The 24,569-nt window shown below is 49.5% G+C and overlaps 1 protein-coding gene across 1 annotated transcript; it reads left to right on the top strand.

Moving 5' to 3' along the window:
- Positions 1-634: 634 nt before the first annotated feature.
- On the top strand, positions 635-7,918 carry RHOU (ras homolog family member U). The gene is made up of 3 exons (XM_072857984.1): positions 635-968; positions 1,784-1,842; positions 4,942-7,918. The coding sequence occupies exons 1-3, from the start codon at positions 635-637 to the stop codon at positions 5,395-5,397; spliced, it is 849 nt and encodes a 282-aa protein (XP_072714085.1). The 3' UTR covers positions 5,398-7,918.
- The last annotated feature ends 16,651 nt before the right edge of the window (positions 7,919-24,569 follow it).

Genomic DNA, 24,569 nt, shown 5'->3' with positions numbered 1-24,569 from the left:
ACCGCACACGGACGCGGCAGCGGCGGCGGGCAGGGGCGCGGGCAGGGGCAGGGGCGGGCGCGGGCCCCGAGCGGGCGGGCGGCGGGCGCGCCCCCGCCGCGCCAGCCAATGGCGGCGCGGGGCTCGTCGCCGCGCTCTGCGGCGGGGCGAGCGGGCCAATGAGGGGCGCGCCCGCGCGGCGGCGGCGCGCCCCCTGCCCGCCCGCCCGCGGCCGTCGGGGCGGGCGGCGCGGGGCGCTGTGGCGCCGCCTGCCGGGCTGGGCCGGGCCGGGCCGGGCCGGGCCGCGCGGCGCCGGCTCCTCCCCGCGCGGCGCTATGTCACGCGGAGGCGCGGGGCCGGCGGTCGGGACTTGGTAGCGCGGGGCGAGGCGAGCGCAGCCCAGCCGGGATCCCGCCGCCGCCGCCGCCGCCTGCTCCGGGAGCTGCCGCCGCCGGCTGCTCCGGGAGCCGCCGCCGCCTGCGCCCGGGAAGAGCCAGCGGCGCCGGGGCTGGCTTCGCGGCGGTCGCGCCGCGCCTGCCGGCCCGCCGGGCCCCCGCACCGCCCGCCCGCCGCCGCCGCGCCCCGCCGCCCCCCGGCCGGCGGCCCCGGGCCGCGCGCCGCCCCCCGGCCGGCGGGGCTCCGCGTCGCCGCGCGGATGCCGCCGCAGCAGGAGGGCGAGGCGGGCTACATCAGCAAGCCGGTGCCGGGCGGCTGCGAGGTGCCGCCGGTGCCCCCGCGCAGGGTGCGCAGCGGCCGGGCGGCGGCGGCGCTGGGGGCGGCACTGGGCGGCCGCTGCCGGGCGGCGGGGGCCGGGGCCGGGGCCGCGGCGGGGGCCGGAGCCGGGGCCGGAGCCGGAGCCGAGCCGCGGCGCAGCATCAAGTGCGTGCTGGTGGGGGACGGCGCCGTGGGGAAGACCAGCCTGGTGGTGAGCTACACCACCAACGGGTACCCCACCGAGTACATCCCCACCGCCTTCGACAACTTCTCCGGTAAGGGCCGGGGGCTGCCGCGGGGACCGGGGCGGCGGGAGGGGGTGCTGCCGCCGCGGGCAGCGGCGCGTCCCGCCTGTGCCTCCCCCCGGGGCCGTGGCGGGGCTGCTCGGGGCGGGGGGGGGTGGGGGTGTCCAGCTTCGGTTCTTTCGTTGTTTAGTTATTTGGGGCAGGACCCTCCTCGGGCAGGACCGGAGTTCCTTAGACTTCCATCGCAGCCAGCAGCGCCGGCTGATCTCCCGCGTCGCGGAGCCAGGCTGGCAGCTGGTGTCGCGCCCGGCCGTGCGGCCGAAGCCGGGCTTTAATTGTGAACTCTCCGGTCGAAAACTTCCAGCTCTGGGCGAGATAGGAAGCGCCTGAAAGGAAAGCTTAAACGCTTGCTTGTCTCACCATTGCCAAGGGGGAGGTTCTGGGTTTTCTCTCTGGTTCAGCGGGGGGCTTTTTGTGTCCCGGGCGTGCTGAAGATGTACAGGAGGATAATAAACTAAACCCTCTGTAGCAGAAAAAGAATGCGGACCGCTTGGCTCGCTCTCCCCGCTGCCAGCTGAGGGTTAGTGCAGTCACTGCCTACCTCATCTCTTGCAGTGAAATGAATCGGAAAGCCCTGAAGGGCTGGTGCGTGCCCAAGTGTTAGCGATAGACTCCCTTCCAGCTCTGTTAAGTTGTTAAATCTCAACTAATTGAAGAGAAGACTAAAAGAGCTAAGGGATGGTAAATCTTCTTTCCTTTCTTTTTTTTTTTTTTTCCCTTAATGGAAAATGTGTAAAGTTGGACTCACCACGCTTTTCCCCCTCCCTCCTCCTTTCTCTCCAAAGCTGTCGTGTCTGTCGATGGCAAGCCGGTGAGACTTCAGCTCTGCGACACAGCTGGTCAGGTCAGTGAAGCCACTTATTTGTTTCAAGTGACAGCGGGAGGGGAGAAGTTGTTGCGCAAAGTAGTCCTGCTGATGACTTCATGGATTTGAAAGGATTCCCAGTGTTTGATCATCTTATTAAACTGCTATCATTTTCACTGCTGCTTAACCCACTGCTTTGCCTGGCGTCTGTTGAAGGGTGGGGGCCGTACTGTGCCTCCGTATAGGGGCTGGGCACAGGCTGCTGCTCTGCTGGCTCAAGCTGCTGCTCTGCTTAGCCTGACTAGAAAGGCTGAACATATTGGGGATTCAAGGGCCTCCTGGTTTTCTCTTTGAGCGGTTGTCACTGTCTTTATTTTTGCTAAATAACTGCAGGTTTAAGAATTACGGCGTTTGGGATGTGCGCATGCAAAGCATCCACAGCTGTAGGTGTCCAGAGATGGAGACTGTGTTTTTGCAGGGGCAGAAGCTTAAGGGAGAAAAAAGTCCTACTGGGTGTTGCCCGTGGAGACTTCATATTTGCCATTCCCACTGCCTTAAAAAGTGCTGCCGTCCCAAAGCCGAGGTTTGCTGTAGGCTAAGTCCTGAAGGTTTGAGGGTGGCTGATGCCTCTCAGCTCCTAGTTTGCCTGAATCATAAAAAGGACCCATTTCTTACCGCCTTATATTTTCTGCAAGTCCCTATCTTGTACCACCCTGAACAGGGTGCAACAGTGCTTGCCAGGGGTTGAGTCTGGATAGCCAAAAGTAGCCCAAAGTATTTTGCTACCAAGCTCGTGTTCAAAGGCAGCGGGAGTTAGGTTCCTGCGCAGCTTTGTGCACCTGGGTCTACGCCTTCACCAAAACCACGATGAAAAATCTCAGTGGCCTTAACATACAAACCTATTTAGATGAGTTATAACTGGGCGCCCTACTTAGGAAAGGGGTTTGAAGGGCTGTGCAGTCCTAGACGGCAGCGTAGGGCTCCCACATGCCCTACAAACCGAAGCTAAAGTACTACAAGCAGCCTTCTGCGGGTAACAATATGAAGTAGAACAGCAAAACTGTCCCATAATTTCTTGCCCTGCTGAAGGGACGGGGTGGTGCCCCAACAGCCTCGGCTGTGTGTGTTCGCATGCAGAGTGTGGCAGGTGAAATTGCCATCGGGTGACAGCCAGTGGACAGACAGCGCCTGTGGAAATGCAACCAGAAGCTGCAGGAGGGACGGGCAGGTCCAGTCACCTCTTGCCTTCACTGCTGTTAATGGTTAAGATGCTTGCTCTGGCTGCCCCAATGCAGCTGGAATGGGTAGAGTCACTGCCTTAAAAATGAAGGGGCTATCTAAACCAACAGAAGTCATCCTGAATAAAAGATACCTAGCTGGATACTTTGGTAAAACAGTGCTGCAGTGAGATGGCTGCTGAAATCTGCAGCAAAAAAAGCACTCCAGGGAGAGGGAAATTGTATTTCAGCGTCTCCAGCCCGAAGAGGTGTAGAGTCCCTGCAGGTCATGTACCTACCATTGAAACTGCAGGAGTGTACTTGAAATATAAAGGGCACTATTTTGTCTGGATAGAAACCCTTAAGATCTGGGTTTGGCTTTCAAACACATTGAATCAAGCCCTTTTGAGGTTTATCATGTAGCAAGAAGAGGCAACGTGGTGAGATGCCTTTCTGTAAATGGCCCCGTCGTTCAGAGAGGCAGCTCTCAGTAAACGCAAGGTTTCTCTTGAGCCAAGTGGTGAGAGCCTGGTTTCCTCTGAGGCTTAAGCTGAGAATCACGAGAGCTAATGAAGCTTGCTTTCTTGGCTTGTGTTTTATAAATCGCTGTCTCTCTCGGAGATGCTGCTGGAAGAAATTCATTCAAGTGAAATGAGACTTCTGAAGCTTCCAGGGGGCTTTAAACTGCATACCCTGGGCCTCCAGAGGCTTTAAAGCAAAACTTCACATCTTGAAAATTAACATGGGACTTGCAATTCAGCAGTAAACTGTTGGTACCAGAGAGATGTTTTCAGCTGTGTGTGTTCTTTGCACTTTCAATTCAGAGCTTTTGAGAACACGGTCCATTTTAATTAAATGTCAGTGCCGCTGAGGCAAATCCTACCTGTTTAGGCTGCTAGTGTTACCCTGCTTTTATTCTGCTGTCAGCATAAAAGCAGCCTGCCTGGAGTTAACCCTTGCTTCTTGCTGCATTCTTCGCTGAGGATCAGCACGCCTTTGTTACCATGAGGTGTTTGGCTTTCTTGTGGCTAGATCCTGAAGCTGAAAAAGGGCCTTGCTTTGCTGGAGTTTGCACTAAAAGGAAAAAAAAAAGCCAAGAAAGGTAGTGCTGGGAGGCTTGTTCGCAGTTTGTTTGATGTGGCATGGGTGGGAGGGAAAAGTAAAGCTCTTACTCTATGCCATTGGCATGTTAAGCCTGCACATTGTGAGTCGTTATTGCTGCCATCAGATTTAAATCCCTGGGCACAATGGCAGGGAAATTATTCCCATATCCTTTAGGATGTTGTTAAGTAGTCACCAGTTTAAAAGCCGATTCCAGGAAAGGTATGCTTGCTGCCGCTTGTCTGCTCTGCTCTTGCCTGTATCTGGAGGTAGGGGTGTTGGCAGAGCAGCTTTGAGGTACACGGGTGCTCCTCATCAGAGCGGCTCGCTGAATCACCCCTGTGAGAGGTGGACCTGTAGAAAGTACCTCCTCCCTCCCATACTTTGACTTTTGGCTTTGTCGCTCGTGTGCCATAACCTGCTTCCCACGGAATTGCTCCTTTGCTGAAATAGGGCAGAGGGCCGGTGTACAAAGAGCGAAGGAAATATTTAAGCACTCAAAACAAGCTGCGGCATTAGTCAGAAAATCTCAGCTACGTGGGGAAGTCACCACCTTCGTCCTGCGTGCCCGACAGTGGCAGGGTGCCTGCTGGCTAGCAGCCATGAGACCTCAGGCTAAGTACGGGCAACTCCTGCTCGTGACACACCTTGTTGGGTGGCCTGGGTGCTCGTGTGGAAGTGCCTCTCAAGATGGCAGCAGCAGGTGATCCTCAGCTTCCCCAAAGGTCAGCCGCAGGCTAGGGCTGGGAGCATACTGGGGTGTCCTCCAGAGTTGATGTGCTCTTTCCATTGGGTGCTAACGCGATTTCATTCCGTGCAGGATGAATTCGACAAGCTCAGGCCTCTGTGCTACACCAACACGGACATCTTCTTGCTGTGCTTCAGCGTGGTGAGCCCCTCGTCCTTCCAGAACGTGAGTGAGAAGTGGGTTCCCGAAATCCGATGCCACTGCCCCAAGGCGCCCATTATCCTGGTTGGGACGCAGTCGGACCTCCGGGAGGATGTCAAAGTTCTCATCGAGCTGGACAAGTGCAAAGAAAAGCCGGTCTTGGAGGAGGCTGCGAAGCTCTGTGCTGAGGAAATAAAAGCCGCGTCCTACATCGAGTGCTCTGCTTTGACTCAGAAAAACCTCAAGGAGGTCTTTGATGCGGCCATCGTGGCTGGTATTCAGTACTCGGATACCCAGCAGCAACCAAAGAAATCCAAGTGTAGGACTCCAGACAAGATGAAAAACCTCTCCAAATCCTGGTGGAAAAAATACTGCTGTTTTGTATAGGGGTTGCAAGGACTTGAGTGCTGCTCTGAGGAAATCAAATAGAGGCTATATTAGCTGAATTCTCATTCTGTGTTGTCCCAAGTGTATAGTGTAGATCTGTATGTATGTGTATATGTTGCTACTGGATATCTTGGTTGCCCTTTCGAGGGTGGCAGAAGGATTCTTAGTTCAATAATTGCTATAAATCAGGTCTGGCATCCAGTTCGTGACTAAAACCTCTCATTAAGGAAGAAGAGTGCCACACGTCTGTGAGGGTAGAAGGATTTGTCCAAAGGATTCAACTTCTTGTGTTACAAGGTGTATGCAACGGGGAGGAGCACACCAGAGGCCTTTGCTGCCAGGGCTTCGTGGAGGAACGTGTGAGCGACTGTGGAAACGTAGAGCTCTGTACATGGACAGTCAAAGGGAAAAATAACACTGTGCCTCCTAACTGACATTCGTAGCTTTAAAACCCCACTCCTGCTCTCTTCTCTGTGTCTTCCCAAGCCAACGCTTTAGGGATTGCTTTAAAAAGGATATGCGAGAGGTGTAATCTATACGCAAATGCCATGGTTGGAAAGGTCATGAATATACCTTCAGCATGGGGTGAGGGAACCTAATCCCTTACGGAGCTGACATCTTGTTTGTCACCTCCTGACTGGGTGAAAGTCCTTTCTGTCCTCCTTCCCCTGCCCTTCCTAGGAAGCCACGTGGAAGCCCGAGGAACATGACCAAGCTTTAACTCGCTACCTCGAGCAGTGGCGATTTCCTCTGTATTTTTGCAGACATGACGACAGTTCATCTATTTCAGCTGAAAGGAATGTAAATGCTGTTGTGTTGGGGGTTTTTTATTATTTTTTTTTAAAGAGATGTAACAAATATCAGTGCAGCACCATGTAAACCGTATCTGGTTTTAAGTCTACAGCCAAGAATTTCAGGATGCCCCTCCTTACCTTTTAAGGCTGCTAAACAAATAACAAATCAGGCAGATCAAGATTTATAACAAACTGGACTCTAGAAACTGAGGCTGCTGTGTCCTCTTCATGATGCTGTTTCCAACCAAGTTAATGTTTCCCTTCAGGGCAGTTGCTTGTTGTTGAATCTTGTCCAAGCTCATAGTCGTGAAATTGGCTGAGGCCACCCTGGCAATTTAACTTCCCCCCCCCCCCCCCAGATCAGTCCAACAGATCAACTGAAATGTGCCTAAAATGTAGCTGAGTGATCAACGTAGTGCAGAGTTGAGTGTGACCTACTCTCTGACTAAATCTGGTTCCTACTAAACTAAGCCTAATTCCAGCCCCGGCAAGTTCGAAAGACCTGAGGGGTAACGTGACTCTCTGCAAGAATCAGTATTTTAACTTATTCTGCAGAGGACATTTAGTTTGTGCTGTCTGCCTTTTTATGGCTCTGACTACTTTTTTTTTTTTTCCCCCTAGATATTTCAAGATCAGATTATATTCTTTTTTTTTTTTTCTTTCAGCCATAGCCTTGAAGTGACCTTTTTCATAGTCTTAAACTAAACTGCAGTGACAGAAAGCCAGAACCTTTTTTTCACCAGAAATGAATCAATGCCTGATATAAAGAAGAACTGTGGAAGCCATTTGAGTTGATAAAGCTGACCATGGTTTACCTCCTGGCCCATTAAAGAAAATGACACTATGTAAATGGATTCTGGGCTGTATTGGCATAGGCTCCACAGACAGTATTTTTTCCTTCTCTACAGTGAAATGAGTGCAGAATGGGTAATGTTCCATCGCTGAAAACTTGAAAATGGGATGGAAATCTTTACCTAGGGCCTGATTCAATAAAAATGTGTTGGCTTCTGCACTGGAACAGCCTGGAAAAACAGTTTCCATAGCACAGAAGCTGGATGCATTTAACTTGGTTGCATCTGGTTGGTAGTGGTTTAATGTTTACTGGTCATGAAGTTAACATCTGAGCCTTTATATTTCTTACTCAAATGCTTTGACAGGATTTCAGATATGCAGTCATACCGTCATCTTGGAGAAAAACATAAAGCCAGATTTCTCTTGGGTGCTTTGCTTCTCTGTAAAATGGTCTCAGTCGATCAAAAATGTGGGTTTGGGGAGGAGACAGGCTTGAATCTGAGCAGCTTCCATTTGCAAAAATAACAAAATTTCTTCTGTAAGATCATACTGCTTTGTATCATGCCGTACTGGAAGCAGTAGGTTATATTTTATAAGCAGCCTGTTTCATAGTCTGGAGTAGCATTACTTTTAAATGTAGCCAGCTGTGACTGTTTCTGAAAATGTGATGTATATACAACTTGTTATAGCCCTTTACTAGGTGTATGTAAACTGAGGTCTAATAACTATGAATACTGCTCTACACAGGGCTACACAGGGTCTAGGTTTTAGAAATATTACTTTTAAAATCACCAATATTTTACAAGTGCAAGTGAGGGGGAGATGTCTCTATGTAGTCTATAATCTGATGTGCCTTATAAAAAAACCCAACAAACTCTCTTCTGTTTTCTAAGTGTAGGCTATATTCCGAAAGAAATATTTCATGTGAGAATGATATAAATGAGGTATTTGGAAATAAATTCTGACCTGTGTATGCATCTGCCTCTGCTGCCCGCTCGGGGAGGCTGGAGGGCAATCCCTGGCCGTGCACCGCGCTGATACCCGGCAGGGAAGCGGCAGCCACTCTGCCAGCCCGGGGCTGCGCTCCCAGTGCCCCAGCAAAAGGCCTCTGTGGTTAAAAAATAGACTTTCCCCTGCGCTGCCCCGTCCCCAGGGGGCTGGGCTGGGTGGGAAGGGTGCGATGGCTGGCTTTCTGCCTCCCCGGCAGCACGGCAGCCTCTTGCTGCGGCCCCCAAGGCACGGGCAGGCTTGTTGTGCCTGGCTCCCAAAAGCGGGGCGAGCGGCAGGAGCACAGCCTCGCCAAGCTGGGGGGACACCAAGACCGGTGGTGTGGTGTTTCACCCGCCGCATGTTGTGCCATGCATGCCCTGGAGGAGCCAGAGAGGGCATTTTTTGAAGAGCGGAGCCCCTTTCCTCTTGGCACCAAGAGTCTTGTCACCCCTTCCCTGGGTCCCATCCCCCGTGCTGGGGCACTGGGGCCAAGGCGTGTGAGGCTGGACATTGTTCATGCCCGGCTCCTGTGTGGGCACAGCACAGGGACCTTCCGCCTTTCGGTGCCGTGACGGCTGCCCTGGAGCTGTGTGAGCCCAGTGGGGAAGCAGCACCTGGACCCCTGGGCATCCCTGCAGAGCTGGTGGTCCTGCTACGAAACCGCTCTGGAGAAGGGGCTTTGCTCTGGACGAGGTTTGTAAACTGTCACCGTTGCATTTGTTTTCCCGTGAGCTGAGGAGCGGGCAGACCAGGGTGGCATAGCGGGATGCCCTCCCATGCCACCTGACTCCCAGGTCATAAGGCTGATGTATTTTCAGCCATCAAAACACATGCAGCCTGCACGAAGTAGAGGAAGGAGATGCCATTCATCTTCCCCATGGTCAGTTCGTCACTGAAAAAAAGTCTTGGCTTCTTTTCTGCTTCGTTACCTGATACGGTGGGGACTGCTGTGAGGCTTGTTCACCGGGTCATGCCTGCAGCACAGTGACCCTGCCCGGGTGCCTGAGCTGCCAGTGGGCTCCTTTCTGGTGAGTACCTGGTGTTGAATCACCACTGCCATTGCTGGTGCCTTTGGAGAATCACTTCCACTGGGTTTATGTGCTAGGCAGCGTGAAGTCGAGGTGTGCTCGCTGGAGACCGAGTCACCCCACCTTTGCACGTGGACTTTGCAGGAAAAGGGGCTGCACTAGCTGAGAGCCCAGAACCCATCGTTGCCAAATCCATGCACAAAAATCCCTCTGCTACCTGTGGAGCATTGCTTTCCTGCTGAGGCGAGCTGCTGTCTTACACATCCCAACATCTGGACAAGGCTAAGGCAGTTCAGGTCATCCTTTACGCCAGGGTAACGTGCGTGTGCATGCTGCTGTGATCAAAAGGCTCCTTCAGCTGCCCTGCTTGAGATACTGGATGGGCTGGCAGCTGAGGCTGATAAGAGCATGTTGCAGTAAGCCCGCTGTATGTAAGGTTTTCCAGGAACACTGAAATCACTGCTACTTTGTGGTGGATGCAAGTTCCCAAGAGAGGATTTTGTTTACTTTCATAACAAATCAATGTGCTCTAGGAAAAATGGATATTTTTTTTTTTTAATGGAAAAAAATTGTTACCTTTACCATTTTTCCCCATGTATTTTGTGCATTGGACACCTCTAGGGTATGACTGAGGGTTGACTAGAGCTGAGACATTGACAAATGTGGCATTCAAACCCAGCTGGGAGAGGCTATCTCTAAGGAAACTTCACCACAATCTTACTTTGCATTTTATTTTCTTCCTAGACATCAGTTACTGACCACAGGGAGGGAGAGACTGCTGCAAGAGATGTTCTTTTTGTATGACTACATGCAGCTGACCTAATATTGTCATATGTATTACGCTGAAACATTGAACCTTGCTGAAGCATGTGAGTGCCCTTACAATTGAGCAACCTTTCTGAGCTCTAGTAGATAATCGACGTGCTCAGGGGTTTGTACAGAAGGGATCTCTGTCAACTTCTGCCTTTAGCATCGCCCTGGCATGCAGCAAGGTAGGGAGAGGGGAAAAACAACTACTCAGGAAAGAATAAGACATTATAAAGCTCAGAAGAACTGGCAAAGCGACTCCTGGGCAATGGGGAAACTACTTTTACCTACTTTAGGCATAAGTAGATTAAAAGCCCAATTAAAGAAATGCATGGGGAAATGAACAGCCCCAAGGAGGGCTGTTAGGTACAAAACCACAGCCTTTTCTTTAGGAAGTCTCAAAGCTGCGGATAGCTGGAAGCTGGGAGGAAGTATCACTGCACACTATAAGGAAAAATCACTGTGTTTGCTCGGTTCTTACACTCTCTTCCCAAGCATCTGTGCTGGCTAGGGACAGGATGTGGGATGAGGTGGACTTTTGGCATCAACCAGCACGGCCATCCTAATGTATTTAATGTTTTTGAAAGAGCAGGATGGGTTCCAGGCCAACAGCAGGGCCCCAAGATCCAATAGGGCCTTCTGAAGCTATAGCTTCCCACATTGCTGGCAGCCAGTGGGAAGATGTAATGTGATGAGGGTTGTTCATTACCCATTTAGTGCAGTCCTCTATGGTATAAACTGGGGAGCAAGCAGTTGTGTAATCCAATGAACTTTACCATCTGAGGCAGAGTATTCTTCAGTGTTACCGATTTATTTCCCCACTCTGTTTTAACAGGATGGATAAATCAGTGATGCGTATGAAAAAAGGCATGAAGCCCCAGCTTGGACCAGCTTGTTTAATTCAGCAAGGGAATTGTGTCCAGAGGAGGAAGCGTGAGGAGCAGCCCTGCTGATCTGCAGGGGACTGCACCAGTCTGGGGAGCTCCTTTGGCTCTTCAGCGCAGAGCAAGGAGACCTGCCCCAGGCACCGATTCAGACGCTAGTGCTGGGTGCAAGGGTGTCACCAGGCGTCTGTTGTTCTTTAGGTCTGTGCATTTTAGGTCTGATCCTGATCTTATTATTTGGGGTGAAAGAGGAATCATTTCACTGAGGTCAGCAGAGAGGCAGACCTGTAAAGCTGTATGTAGCATGAAAAAGACTCAAGCGGGGATCCCTGTTAAGCTCCTGGCGTTGCAGGTGTGCTTGTAATGTCATTGCCTGTGTATGGCTCTTTCCCCCTACCTTCACTGGGAGGGATGAATACTGACCCTCTACTGCTGCTCAGTTTTGCTGCTCTTGGTGGTCCCCTGGGTCCAGCCCACCTACTTCAAGTCCTCTGTAAATTTTAGCCTGCCATTTCTGTGCATAAGCATTCATTACCCAAAGGAGCTAGTTTCAGTGTCTGCCTCACAGAGTCACATAGGAGTCCTTTGGTTATTGTTCATCAGAGGACAGGCTTAATCACTTGGCTTATGCAATCCCAACCCAACACCTCTTGCAAATTATTTTGCTCACCCTTTCTAAAAAGTGCGCTGTCATCACCAATCTCCCCACGTACCTATCTGATTTTTCTGACTCCTGGTCCACAATTTATTCAGTTACCTCCAAACATCTTTTTAAAATCCTTCCCTCTGTGATGGTAATTTTAGCAGCAGTGGCCTAATGGGGTTAATATGGTTGGGATAAATAGGACATGGGACAAAGCAGGGTCCTTGTCCAGACAGATGCTACTTTTCCTATCTCGGTGGGATGTCCCTGGCCATGTGTGTGCCGTGGGCCCTCTGTGGCCACCTCGTCTGTGTCCCTGATGCTGGCCCCTGTGGTGGTGCTACTTGTTAATGATGGCAGAAAACAACTTCCAGACGGAAATGTGACTTCTATGTTTCGCATTTCCATTTTCAAGTTGCTGATGGATTGAGAGCTGCATGCACAGAGTCCTGTCTTTTGTCCTGGCAGGCACTTGGTCTTCCATGGTTCAGCAGGGGTAATAACACCATGAAACAGCTGCACCGCTTTCCTCTGCCTCACTACACCTTGTAGTCTTTCGGCGGAAGAACGCCGAACAAGATTTATCTGAGGGCAGTGCTCGAAAAATAGCCCCCCCCAGTCATCCTCTCTTTCCATGGCCACCTCTCCCCCTGCGTTCCCCTCTCTATAGGCAATTTTCTCATTTATTTTTAATCCAAAACGGCGTGTTGCCCGAAGCCTGGTGCTCAGCATTTTTCTGCTCCTTGTATCCCATTCTTCCATCTTTTGAGCTCAGTCACAGCCTTTCCACATTTTAATTACAAGCTCAGCAGGCTTCAGGCTTCACTGTTCCTCGGGGCTGAGAAAAAACACTCGTTTTTCTTTCCCCTCATTTTTGTAATCTGCCACAACCCACCTGGGTGAATCTGGGGAGAAGACGGGCAGCGTATCGCAGAGCAAAGACTAAAGATTGGGCGGCGATAGCAAGGGGGTAAAGTCTCTCCCGCTGCTCGTTGTGGTGGTGGTGATAAGGCGGCACCGAATGCCTGCGCAGGGCGGCTGTTGGCATCTTGGGGAGAGGGTGCTGGTATCTGCTGGGCTACAGGAGAGCCCTGGCCATTTTCAAAGGGCTTTGAAGTACCCTCTGACAATCTCCTCTGGGAGATAAGAGATTGCAGGCAGAGGAAGGCGTTCCTGGAAACAGTTTCAGCAGCACGTATGTTTATCTAGGCTGGGTAACCCAGAAGGAGGCCAAAAGCTGGGCTGCTGACTCCCAAGAAGATACGCAGGGATTCAAGCAGAAAATGCAAAGTAATGTGAAACCTCGGGTTTTTAAAGTTTAAATCCATCATTTTTCTAGCATCTGACTCAGGCCTGCAGTTTTACGAGGCAGACATTGGTGGGTACATCCCTGCCTGCTCTTTTCAGTGTCTGCATGGAGCTGTTATTCGTGAATTTGCCTTCTCCCTCGCCGATGCTGCCTGCTCACGCAGCTGCCCAGGACAGCCAGCCCCAGAGGTCCCACACCCGCTGTGTAAGGAACTATTTGTTTGTCTTTGTTTTAAACTGAGCTCCCGTTCGTTCCATCATGTGCCCCCTGCCTCCGGCATTGTAGGAGATGGTGAAGAGCAGTTTACAGGTAAATAGGTGGCCAGGTGACCAGGTAAATGACAGTGTGACTTGATCTACCGCCTTCTCTGTTTTGTAAACCACCATCATACTTGCTTTTTTCCTCCCCAGATGAAGAATCCCAGCCTTTTTTAGTGTGTCCTCATAGGACAGTTGCTCCATCCCCTCCATCATTTCAGTTGCCATCCCTCCAGGTCTCCCCTAACCCCACCGTCCCACTCCTGAGGGGTGGAGAGCAGAGCCGTGGGCAAAGTCGATGCCCCATGTTTTGTTCTTCAGCACTCTTCCTGGTAACACCCAGCATTCTATTGGTGGTGTTTCAACAAGCTTTGGTGTTGAACCTTGTCAAAAACTTTCTGGAAGCCCAGCCGTATCATGTCCCTGGGACCCCTGTTACCCCCAAGCTTGCCTTCACCCCTTACAACTGCAGCAGCTTTCCAGAAGGATTTCCTTTCAGAGAAGGCAGGCTGGCACTTTCCCAACAGACCGTATTGTCCATGTGGTCCATTATGTTACTCTTTATTGAGCATCTACCCTCCACGTGAACACAGAGGAAAGAGTCTTTGTTGTGAGAGCGGTACAGCACTGGGAAGGAGAAACTGCCCAGAGGTTCCTCTGATCCAAATTTTTCTATGGATCTGTAATCTTACCAAGAATGAAAATCAAGCGACTGCTTTCTGCATCATCCTCTCCATCTGGAGGACACGGATAGTGAAAATTTCCCATTGCACTGGAGTACTATAAGGCTCCAGTACGCTAGGCCAAGATTTTCAGGTGTGACACAAGTTTTTGGCCACTTTGGTGGGTAGCTCACCAGGGATTGTTCAACAGGTTTGCTGATCACCGACCCAGTGGAAAGCAAGTCCCTTTAGCATTATTCCAGGTCTGATTGCATAAATCCCCACTTGCATTTTGCCCTTAGGAGGGCACAAATGCTTAGAGGTGCCTGAGGTGGGAGGCAGAGCAGCAGTGCAAAATAATATTCTCCTGCCAAAGTGCTTTGAGAAAGGGGTCTCCATGTCCTTCTTTAAAGTATAACTTAAAACTGATTTTGACTCACTGGACAAATATTTTGTGCAGAATGTGTCATTTGCCCAGTTAGAATGGAAACTCAGTAAATTTTACCAAAATGACATTGAAAATGTTCCCATAGTAAGTTTGGTTGTGAAAGGCACTTGTGCAAATGTAATGTTTGTAGTGGGGTCAGAGAGAGCAGATTTGGCCTAGTAATTTTAAAATATTCCTAATTTTCTGGGAGCTCATGATCCCTGGCTTTCAGCAATATACATCTGCTGCTGCTTGACTTCAGGCAATGGGGACACTTGATATATTGTTACTCCAGGCTAGGAAAAAATGGAGTATGATGTTATTAAAACTGCTACCTTTAGCAGGAAAGTGCAAAAGAAGCAAGCAGGTTGGACTCTAACCTAATTTTTAACGAGGTGAAACTCCCCCTTGTCTCATTGGGAGCTTACTGTCAGGATGCAAGGTGCAACCTGTAGACATGATCAGGCATTTTACCCCGGTGAATCCACAGAAGCAACTGTTACATTCAACGTTTTTGGGAGCAGCAACATCAAAATAATGATGAGAAACAGACAGGAGGCACTTGGCAAGCCTGATGACAGAAGGATGCCTTGATAAGCACCGTTATTGTTTGGGATCCAGTCCAGATTTTTGGAGTTCTTCATCTGAAGGGTCAGTTAAAGCAGTAACTAAACCCCTTTAAAGTGCCACAGCTCAGTCCTAATTAGGACCAGGTTGTTCTGACTGGAGGCTGCGTTTGCTGGTAAGGCTTTCTGGTGTGAACCAGGGCTGCCCGACTGGGAAGCAGCCCCAGATCCTCATCCGTCTGCGACAGTTCAAAGTGAATTGACATATCACAGCAGCTTTCTTATGGGTCCTTTGTGTCACTTTGTTGTACAGCTGAGAGTCTGAACACTTATGAGGCTTGAAATTTTGACCTACGCTTTGGACGCAGAAGACCATGGAGGAGAGAGGGGCGCAGGGACAGAAATGGAAGTGGCAGCAGGCAGGGTCAGGGCTGCAACGGAGCAGTGCCGTGAAGCTGCTGGGGCTCTTCGCAGTCCTGACAGTTGTCATTTCTGTAATAAACAGGATAAAAAGGTGTTTGGGGCTGGGGATTGCTAGATCCTAGGGTCCCGGTTTAACGCAAGCCCCCATTTTCTTTGTAGTCCAGTCTGTTGGCTTCAGAGGGGTGTTTCTGCAGTGAGGACAGCAGTTGCGGCGCAGGTTCCCATTCATTTTCCCCTGACACTTTGTATTTCTCACCCAGGCACTTCTGTTTCTGATTAATTAGCAATCAGGGTGGCAAAAAGATAGCACAATCTGGTGTTTACAAATAGCTTTGTCTCAGTGGGTGGACCAGAGTGGAGGTTCTCAGGACACGCGGCCCATAAAATCCCTGTGATGGCTTGGGGTTGCTTTTTTTCCCCCTTCTCCTTTTCTCATCCTGGTTGGCAGTGTTACTCCCAAGAGCGGTGTTGCTGATCGATAATTTCCCCAGGTGCTGCCACCAGGCTGGGACTTCTGCTTCAAAGACTATTCCATTGCCTCACCCAGGTCCCCGCAGCCAACACGCGTCGCCTTTCAAAAGTGAACACTTGAGTGGGAAAATGTGTAATAAATGGAATAGCAGCATTGATGGTGCTCATTTGAAAAAGGAGATAATCTCCTTTGTTTGCACTACCACATGTTAACGGGTGAAGCATCTGCAACGTTTGCTCAATAAAGCTAGCACTGGATTTGTCTCCATTGCCTAGAAAATCCCCTTTAATCTTGTGAAACGCTATCGCTGTAATAAGAAGTATATCATGACTTGCATCACTTTGCTTATTCCCCTCTATTGTCTCGATCCGATGTGGTGCCAATTTGCAAATATTTAGCTAGATTAAAGCATTAGGCTTGTGTGAGGGGGAGAAGCATCGTGCAACAAGGAAGAGAAAGAGAAGACACAGAATTTATTGTATAAATGTGCTTCCAGACACCTTTTACTCAACACTTAAGCCTTTTGGGATTATTTCTCTTCCGGTAAGCTTTGTATCCAGGCAATTCAAGCCTTTTCCTCCACCTTTTATAGCTGCTGATAAAAATTAGATGTTGTTTGGTCCTTTTGGGCTTCATGTTGCCACATTATTTAAATAAAAACTCCTTTATCTGTGGTCCATTTGGCTGTGCTTGAAGGTGGGATTGCTCTGGGTGGGTAGCTTAGGAAGGCCTTAGCTTTGTGTGTTTTTCTAAGCAAGCAGATGGGGCTGCTTATGTAAAGAGCCGGAGAGTTTAGGTGAAAAGAAGAGGGAAAGAGGTGGGGTTTTCCCTTTGCGGTCTGGTTCTTTGGCCTGCAAACTCAGGTCCCAAATCTGCTCCCGGTTACACTGTGTAACTCAAAAGTAACTTGATTTACAACAGCCCGCTCTGGATTTAACTCCACGTAATTGATGGCAGAGTCTGGTCCTTATTATTCATTCTGCACCTAGCCAGTTTAAAGGGTCAGGGAAAATATCTGAGGAACAGAACTGCCTTTGATCTTTGGTTTAATATTTCTGCCATATTTTACATACACAAAGAGCTATCGTGGCCTTTGCTAAGAATTGTTCTGTAAGGAGAGAGATAAGAAGTGGTCCCTGTGATGGTGAGGAAGCTTCTGGGATGTGTGAAGTATAAAGTAGAAATGGCAGAAGGAAGGAGATGGATTTCTCCCTCTGTTATTCCCACTCATAAGGCTATATGCAGGTAGAGGAAAGAAAAATAGTTAGTGAATACATGGCCTCTTCATTAGATCTTCTAATTTGAAATTGCAGTGTCACAGAGAATGACATTGTGAACACCAACACTGTCACTGTAATACATAGTGGGGTAGTTGCCCCCAAGAATTCACATTTGCCAACATATACCCTGCACCTGCACTACCGAGTCGTTATTCTAAGTATAGCAGCAAAAAGAAAAACGATAAGACATCTCAGTTCACTGTTTGCACATGCTGGCTTTTGTACCATTGGTGCTAATACTTAATTTCACCACTGTCCCAGAATGTAGCAGGAAGTGTCAAGAGGGTTTCGGAGAGGTGAGACGTATATCTGTAACATCTGTTCTGGATACTCACCAGGGCCCAGTTAATAGGAACAAGGCGTATTTGATGCTATCTGAGCGTAACTCGCTTTTCTTCTTTGCTTTGCAACTCACCTGTAGCAAAACAGCGTGATGGAGACTTGAGAGGTGCTTTTCAACACCATTCGTTATGAGAAGCAATGCAGCGTGGCTTCCCGGTGCGTCAACAGCTCGGGTTTTCCTTTGGAGACCCATCCTCACCAAATCAAATTATCAGCCATGCAGAGCAACCAGTGGTCGGAGGGACAGGATTAGCCTGCAGGGACTGTTTTAGCTGGCTTCCAGGCATGCCAGCAGGTCTCCAGGCCAGCCGGACTGTGGTGACCACTATGTGTTTTGGGGGATCAAAGAGGAATGAAGACCTCTGTTAGAGCTGTCAGAGTTTGTTAAGTCGGGTGCAGATTGTGCAAATGAATTTCTAATGGTCCAGGGGCCCAGCCCTTGACCAGCAAGGTGGGAGTGAACACGAGGTGGGAAGGAAGACAGGCCATAAGCACACAGAGTCTGCTATAGGTAGAGAAAGCCTTAGCTACTGGAAGGGATGGGCTTGGGCTTCAGAAATGTTTTACTTTCAAATCCTTGCCCCTGGATAGAGAAAAATTATTTCCATTCTATGCTGAGATATCTGTGGAGGACCTGTCTGCAAAATGGTAGTGTCTAGAAAAAAATATCACATGAGCATACATTATACATTCTCAACAAATTCCTTGTATTGAGATACTTACTGATCAGAAAAAGAGGCTCTCTTTATAGGCTGTTCCAGACTTTCAGCTGAATATGTACAAGGAATGAAGAGCACTTCAGATCTGTATTGACATTTTTATCCAGCGGCATATAGAGCACTGCCGCCCCATAAAAATTCAGAATATCTGCTGTCTGTGTGCAAATCTTGTCTGCTTTTTGCATATTACTTCCATGACTTGTTGATGTTCAAGCTGACGCTGTGGAAAATTGGCTGTTTTCACTTCACACAGGGAATTAATTATGCTTTTCCCATTCTGACTTGCAGAACTCATGCCAGATAATTTTCACATAAGATTAGGGGACTGAGCAAACCTATGAAAAGCCAAACATCAGCAGCCCCAAGGCCCCCACCATATTGAGGGACAGGCAATAAGAAGCCAATTAATGTCCCCAGGAAGGTTTATCCACTTTGGATTGCATCCAAGCGCAAACATGATAATGACTGGAAAAAACCCATTCGTCCGCAGCCTGTGCCAACTTTTTAGCTTGAAGTCTATTAATTATTCCGTGTGTCATGGGATGATAGGACTTCCCCACAGACAGACCCACGGGTCTCCGCTTGCAGAGTGCTGGGTGAGCAGCAGCAGCCCTGCCAGGTGAGCAAGATGCCGGCAGCCCTGCCCGCTCACGTGCCCTGGGTGCTCCTGCAAAAAGCCCCTCATCCTGCTCAGTTCAGGAGGGGTTGTGGTTGTTTAGCTGTCAGTGGGATGTGCCCAGCCTAAATTGCCTGGGTCCCCGTGTTATGGCTACACAGGGGACGCGGACAAGCTCCCAAGCTCCCCGCTCTGGATGCTGCCCCAGCTACACCTGTGCCCACAGCACGATTCCATCCGGGACCCCGGGGCGTGCTGCAGCACACACCCTGCACCAAGCAGCCCCGGAGGAGACGAGTCATTGCCTCACCTGGAAATACCTGAAATACCTGTAGGCCACCCCTGCTCCCTCACTACAGGCTTACTGAGCACCCCCAATGACCTTCCTTCCCTGCGCTCCAGCTTTTCGTCTCTCTGCCTCCTCGCTTCTGGTCTTGCCTAACCTTGGCAGGGCAGGGGCTCGGCCCTGTCCTCCCCTCCCAGGGAAAGCACGTCCTCTCCTGGACCGTGCAAGGGTTTGGGTCTGGATTGAAACTTTGCCTTGCGGAGCCATTCCTACATTTTTGGAGTGGATTTTCCTTTCCCAGAATCTGCTCTCCAGTACAGGCATAGCCCAGAGATTTCCTCTTGTAATGAGTCCTTGAGCTTTAGAAAAAAATGCAGTTTTTTAAAGGGAAAGGATTTTAAAACCATCACTGAAGCGAAGCGTCCAAGCTGACCTGCATTTTGGTTTTACTGTCTCAGCAGGAAGCAATCCTGCTTCCAATGGACCGTAACATGGGATTTGGTCTATACCTACATGCCTAGAAAATGTAACCCAGGCCTTCCCTCTCTCCAAATGAGAAAGTCAAGTGCCAAAAACTCTTTTTCCTTCAGTGGGTAAAACGCTCTCTCTCCATCCCTGGGCAGCAGGCCTGTTCTCAGAGATGCCTGATACAGAGTTTAAATCAAAGCTTAATCTGGGGTGTAATCTTGAAGTGCCATCTAGCAGAAAGGCCAGTCCTCTGAGCAGCGTGTGTGTTCTCCCTTTCGGCGACAGGCAATGCCGCAGCCACAGCAGCCCCTACCCCAACTCATCCCGCTGGACCACGCGTACGGCTGGTGATAACATGGGCTTCGGTTTCCACAGGGAGAGGCATTTGGCAGGGAGGCAGGAGCTGGGGGAAGCCACATGTCCGAGCAGCATTGCAGAGGGAGCCCTGCCCTTTCCCGGGGTGCCCAGCCAGGCAAGAGCTTGCCATAGCCCTGCCCTGGGGACGGGGTCTCCCCACAGCGCAGCCATCACAGGGTGGCTCTGAGTAGAGGATGGCATGCAGGCAGGGTTCTGGGACACCCGGGCTCCCCGGCCCCGTCCAGCTCTGAGCTGTGCAGCTCAAGAAAGCCAATAATCCCAAGTACACCCAGCCGCTTGCTGGGGAAGGGACGCTGTGCATCTAGGGACAGCCCTTGGTATGAAGTGTCTGAACTTCACTCTCATACCTTGGTAGGAAAGCAATTGCTTGGCACGTCTATGTGGCGCAAGGCACTCTGGAAATGCATTTTGCAGTGCCATGGCAATGGCTCAGGCAGTGTGCGTGCCCTGTATCCAGCACTTGGGATTCCCTGAGGGAAAGCTCATGGGTGCTGCTTTGTTAGAGTGCCTTGAGCCTTCCAGCTAGCAGTAGAAGACTCTCCAGGCTGGCCAAATCTTTGCAATAAGTTAGTGCAGCACTTGGACGCTTGTGCTGAGGTTGCACTGCAGGGTTCAAACCTGGGATAAAGTCTGTAGGAGCATCTCCTCCGAGTTTCTAAAACAATAGAGAAAAACCTGCCTTTCTTTGAAAAAGGCAGGTTTCATTTCATAAGTTTTTTATTCCTCCTATCCTACACTTTTTTTTTCTAACATAAAGAGCAATGTGTTTTTTAGCACATTGCATAAAGAGCAATGTCAGCTCTGAGAAACCTTCGTTTACCCTTTAAAGAACTTTCATTTACCTTCCCAAGACTTATCTTATAGTTGAACCTCCAAGGCTGAGCAGGATTCCTCTTCCAGAATTCCCAAAAAACATCCTTCCACATTTCTCACAAGGATTTTGAACACCCCCAAAGAAGGATCACAGTTTGCAGTAAACACGTTACATAGGATGTTGTGCCCTGAGACTCTACCTACAATGCGGATGGCCCTGTAACCCTGAAGTTTCCATTTTCCTTTGTTTAATGTTGATGTCTGGCTGCTTGGGGTGCACCAGCCTCCTGGCTAGCAATGCCATTTGGCCAGAGCGTGAGCGTGGAGATTTTATAGCGCTTTTCTCTTTGTAGCTGAGTATCTGTGTGATTGCCCAGTCCCTGCATCACCTGAGTAGCGTTCATAGCCCTTGCAGAGCCAAGCACTCAAAAAATAAGCAGACGTCCCTAGGCATTTTGGCCTTTATTTTACCGAGCAAGGAGAAAACAGAAAAAGCTAAAGTCTCCCTGAGCATGCAGGGGCGAACACACACAAGTGAGTGACCTGTGCAGGAAAGTCTCTCCTGGCCCTCGCAGGCAGAAGTGGCCAGCAGTGATTTAAAGCTGCTGTCTGCAGAAAACAAGGGGACGATGGCTCCATTGCTCAGCACACAGCAGGGAGCAAGGGAGCAGATATCAGGATTGAGCAGGCCTTGCTTTGTGTCAGCAATAACCGCAGGGTCACAGGAGGATTCTGTTATTAAAGAAAATAAATTTGGGTAAGTTGGGCAGTTATTCTCCAGTGGGCTGTTTAAGACTGATTGATTGGACCACAACTGGTACCAGGAACACGAGGGCTCTCTGACCGACTGCTGCTTTGACAGCCGTATTTCTCCTTCTCTCTTCCCTGCACTTTGTTTTCTTTAATAGATGAGGAGGCTAAAATGCAGGTGAACTCTGTGAACTGCAAACAATGGAAGCTCAAAGCTTCCTGAATCGAGACATTCGGGGCAGCACAGTATGTACTTTCTGCTGGGGCAGGGGGGCTTTAGTTCCTCTGGAGGAAAGTAAGTCACTTGTTTGGAGACTTAGAGCTTGCATGGCATTAAAGAGAATAAAAGAATTGAATTTGAGAGAAAGAAGGAAAGGAAGAGGGAGAGAAAGAAGGAAAGAAGAAAAGGAAGGAAAGAAGGAAAGAAGGAAAGAAAGAAGGAAAGAAGGAAAGAAAGAAGGATAGAAAGAAGGAAAGGAGGAAGGAAAGAAGGAAAGAAGGAAGGAAAGTAGTAAAGAAGGAAAGAGAGAGAGAGAAAGAGAGAAAGAGAAAGAGAAAGAGAGAGAAAAAGAGAGAAAGAGAGAAAGATAAAGAGAAAAAGAGAAAGAGAGAAAGAGAGAAAGAGAAAGAGAGAAAGAGAGAAAGAGAGAGAGAAAGAAAGAGAGAGAGAAAGAAAGAGAGAAAGAGAGAAAGAGAGAAAGAGAGAAAGAAAAAGAAAGAAAGAATGAAAGAAAGAAAGAAAAGAAAGGAAGAAAGGAAGAAAGAAAGAAAGGGGCCAAGGTGTTGCAAGGGGTCCTGGGGGCTGAGGTGCTGAGGAGACCTGTCCTCTGGGCCCTGTTTGCCTCAGGACTGATGGCCTTCGGTGTCCAGGAGGTGTCTGTGAGCTCTGGCCCCGGTGGCCATGAGCAGGGAAGGGAAATCAACCCCCCAGCCTTTGCTCGGCAACTGCAGCATGGCACAGCCTGGAAGGAGATAACAGCTGAGGAGCTGAGGGGGGGAGGCATGTGAGGGCTGAGGAGAGAAACAGCGTATGCATGCACAAGAAAGGAAAAGCAGGGCGATAGGGAGAGGGTGTCTTCAGGAGCTGGTGTGCAGGAGAGGATGTGATGAACAGGACAAAAGTGAGGAAGATCTCTAGAAGAAGTAAGCACAAGTTTACTGGGCTGCTCGATGTGAATACGAGGGGAAAAAGCATGCTGGTGACAAACTGGGTGACTGTGAAGCAGTGAATTTCTGGACATAGACCACAGGTTTAAGATAACTAAAAAAGAGACTCAGTAGTGTATATAAGTGGCAGGTGAACTGTGCTGGCCATGCAATAGACAGCTTGGGGAGACAGAGAGATGCAGCGGCATAGTTCCACATCAGGAAAAAAAGTAGTAAAATGAAACTTAGGAATTTATGTCCTACCTGACCGGGAGAGCAAGAGGGATGCAAGACAACTGAGAACAAATGCAGGTGGGAGGGAAGAGGTTACAGGCACGTCTGTCTCACGGGACACCTCCTTCTGCCCCGTGCGAGCCTGGCCCAGGGCACAAAGGTGAACTTTCAACAGGATGGAGCCTGCATTAATAGTGGGAACTGTTTGGACTCCAGTTTCCAGGCACAAACCACAGCAATCCAGCATGAAGAACAGCTCAGATGCCTTGGCACCTGCTGAGGACTGAGAACGGTGTCTCTATGTACAAAATGTCAGTGAGGAGAAGGAAATATATTCTATCCATTGTTCCCCCGACTTAGAAAGAACATTTTTATGGGGCTGGAGATTGCCTGGAGTCTGTGCAAACTTGGGGAAAGGCACTGCCACTTCCATCGCCTCCAGATGAGAGTGGATTTCCTCACTGGGAAGGCTCTGCCCTGCCCGGGCATGGGGCTGCAGAGGGCATCAGTCCCTGCAGCAGTGATCCCTTAGCGTCAGCAGTAACCGGCCACAGTGTGTGACCTCTGAGTCGGTAAAAACCTATTTTATCATTGATTCCTCCAGAATGTATTTCACAGAAAACAGACGTGCTCTCATGGCCTTGGTTATAAGCCCAGGATGGGTCATTTTGGCGATGCACAGGGAGTATTCTTCATGTAAGACAAAGGGCTGCTCTCCAGACAACGGGGAGGCTGCCTGGGGTGCGTTTAGCAGATAACATTTATTGCCTTCTATGGGAATGGCATGTGTGGTGAACATCCAGCATCCAGCAGAAATCCACTAGTGAAGTAGAGGAGAAAAAGTCCTCAGTCACACAGCAGATGTGATAGACAGCTGTCACTGCAAAGTCATGCCGTTTATGGCTTGAGTGAAAGACAAAAATGGAAAGTAAGAGAACTACGATTCATTTTAGGCAAACAAGGTGGAGGAAATACTGGTAAAATCTAGCGGTGTGCATCACCTAGGAAAGAGTTAATTCCTATAAGACTTCTCTCTGCACAGAAGCTGGGAACACTGACATCCCCCTTGGGCGATGATCAGCCATTGAGATTTTTTCCTGATGGTGTAACACTTGTAACGTGACATCTTGCATACATTTCCTGGTTAGGGTAGTTGTCTGCAGAACCCAGATGATACCCCCGCGCATTACTCTGGCAGTTGCCATGAAGCTCACTTGATTTATTTTCTTTTTTTATTAAAACCAAAATAAATAATGATATTGACTATTATTTAACTATTTCACTAATTATTTCACTGATATTATATTAATAATATCAACTATTATTTCACTAATCATTGCTTTGTTGTGTAGCACTGTAGGCCAAATTGTTGGTTTTCAGCTATACCAGCACGGACCATCTATGTTAACATATAGGATATAAATACAGGGATGCAATGGAGGGGAATTATTCCAGCTACCCCAAAAGTAGCAACCCTCATCTTGTTGGTAACAGGTCAGTGAATCCAGGATCCTTTGCCTGCTGTCCAGGTGACATGCTGGAAGGATATTTGCCTCCTGCAGGCTCCTGTACATATATGTATATACCTGCCTGCCAGTGTGAATGTCTAAGATAAAGTAAGGCAGCTCAAAAAGCACCAGGCAACTGAGTCCTCCGATACATGTTGAGGGCTGAGCTGCTTTTCTAGATTAAATTTATAGTTTATGGAGGAAAGCAGTCGTTCTGTGATTGCTCTGGGCTATTTTAGGTATCTACCATAGGAGAAGATGAATTGTTTCCTGTAAATTCCTGTTTATCTCTGTTAACTGAACCCAGGGTGTCTGGCTCACGTGTAGATGTCACTCACATGTAAAGACATTTCAGACGAATCTACTGCAAAGTCTGGGAAGAGACCGCAGGCAAATTTCCCAAGAGCACCCAAGCCCCATTTTGCAAAGAGCTAAGCTAATAGGTTCTTAAATTTCATGGAAACCACTGAAAATAGGGCTCCTAAGGCTCCTGAAATACTTCCCCTAAGTTAACTAGAGGATCATGGGAGGCTTCATCTCCCTCTTGCCTTCGGGAAGTGAAGCGTTGGTAGGTGAGC

This window comes from Ciconia boyciana, chromosome 3 (assembly GCF_034638445.1).
Source record: "Ciconia boyciana chromosome 3, ASM3463844v1, whole genome shotgun sequence".
Lineage (NCBI taxonomy): Eukaryota > Metazoa > Chordata > Aves > Ciconiiformes > Ciconiidae > Ciconia > Ciconia boyciana.
The sequence above is the reverse complement of the archived record's forward strand: the minus strand, read 5'-3'. Positions and strand labels throughout refer to the sequence as shown.

What these genes read in the sequence shown, in the direction of transcription:
- RHOU (XM_072857984.1), top strand. Translation starts at nt 635, where the DNA reads ATGCCGCCGCAGCAGGAGGGCGAGGCGGGCTACATCAGCAAGCCGGTG. An exon ending in CGCCTTCGACAACTTCTCCG is followed by an intron (nt 969 to 1,783) that starts GTAAGGGCCGGG and finishes TTCTCTCCAAAG; the next exon opens with CTGTCGTGTCTGTCGATGGC. An exon ending in TCTGCGACACAGCTGGTCAG is followed by an intron (nt 1,843 to 4,941) that starts GTCAGTGAAGCC and finishes CATTCCGTGCAG; the next exon opens with GATGAATTCGACAAGCTCAG.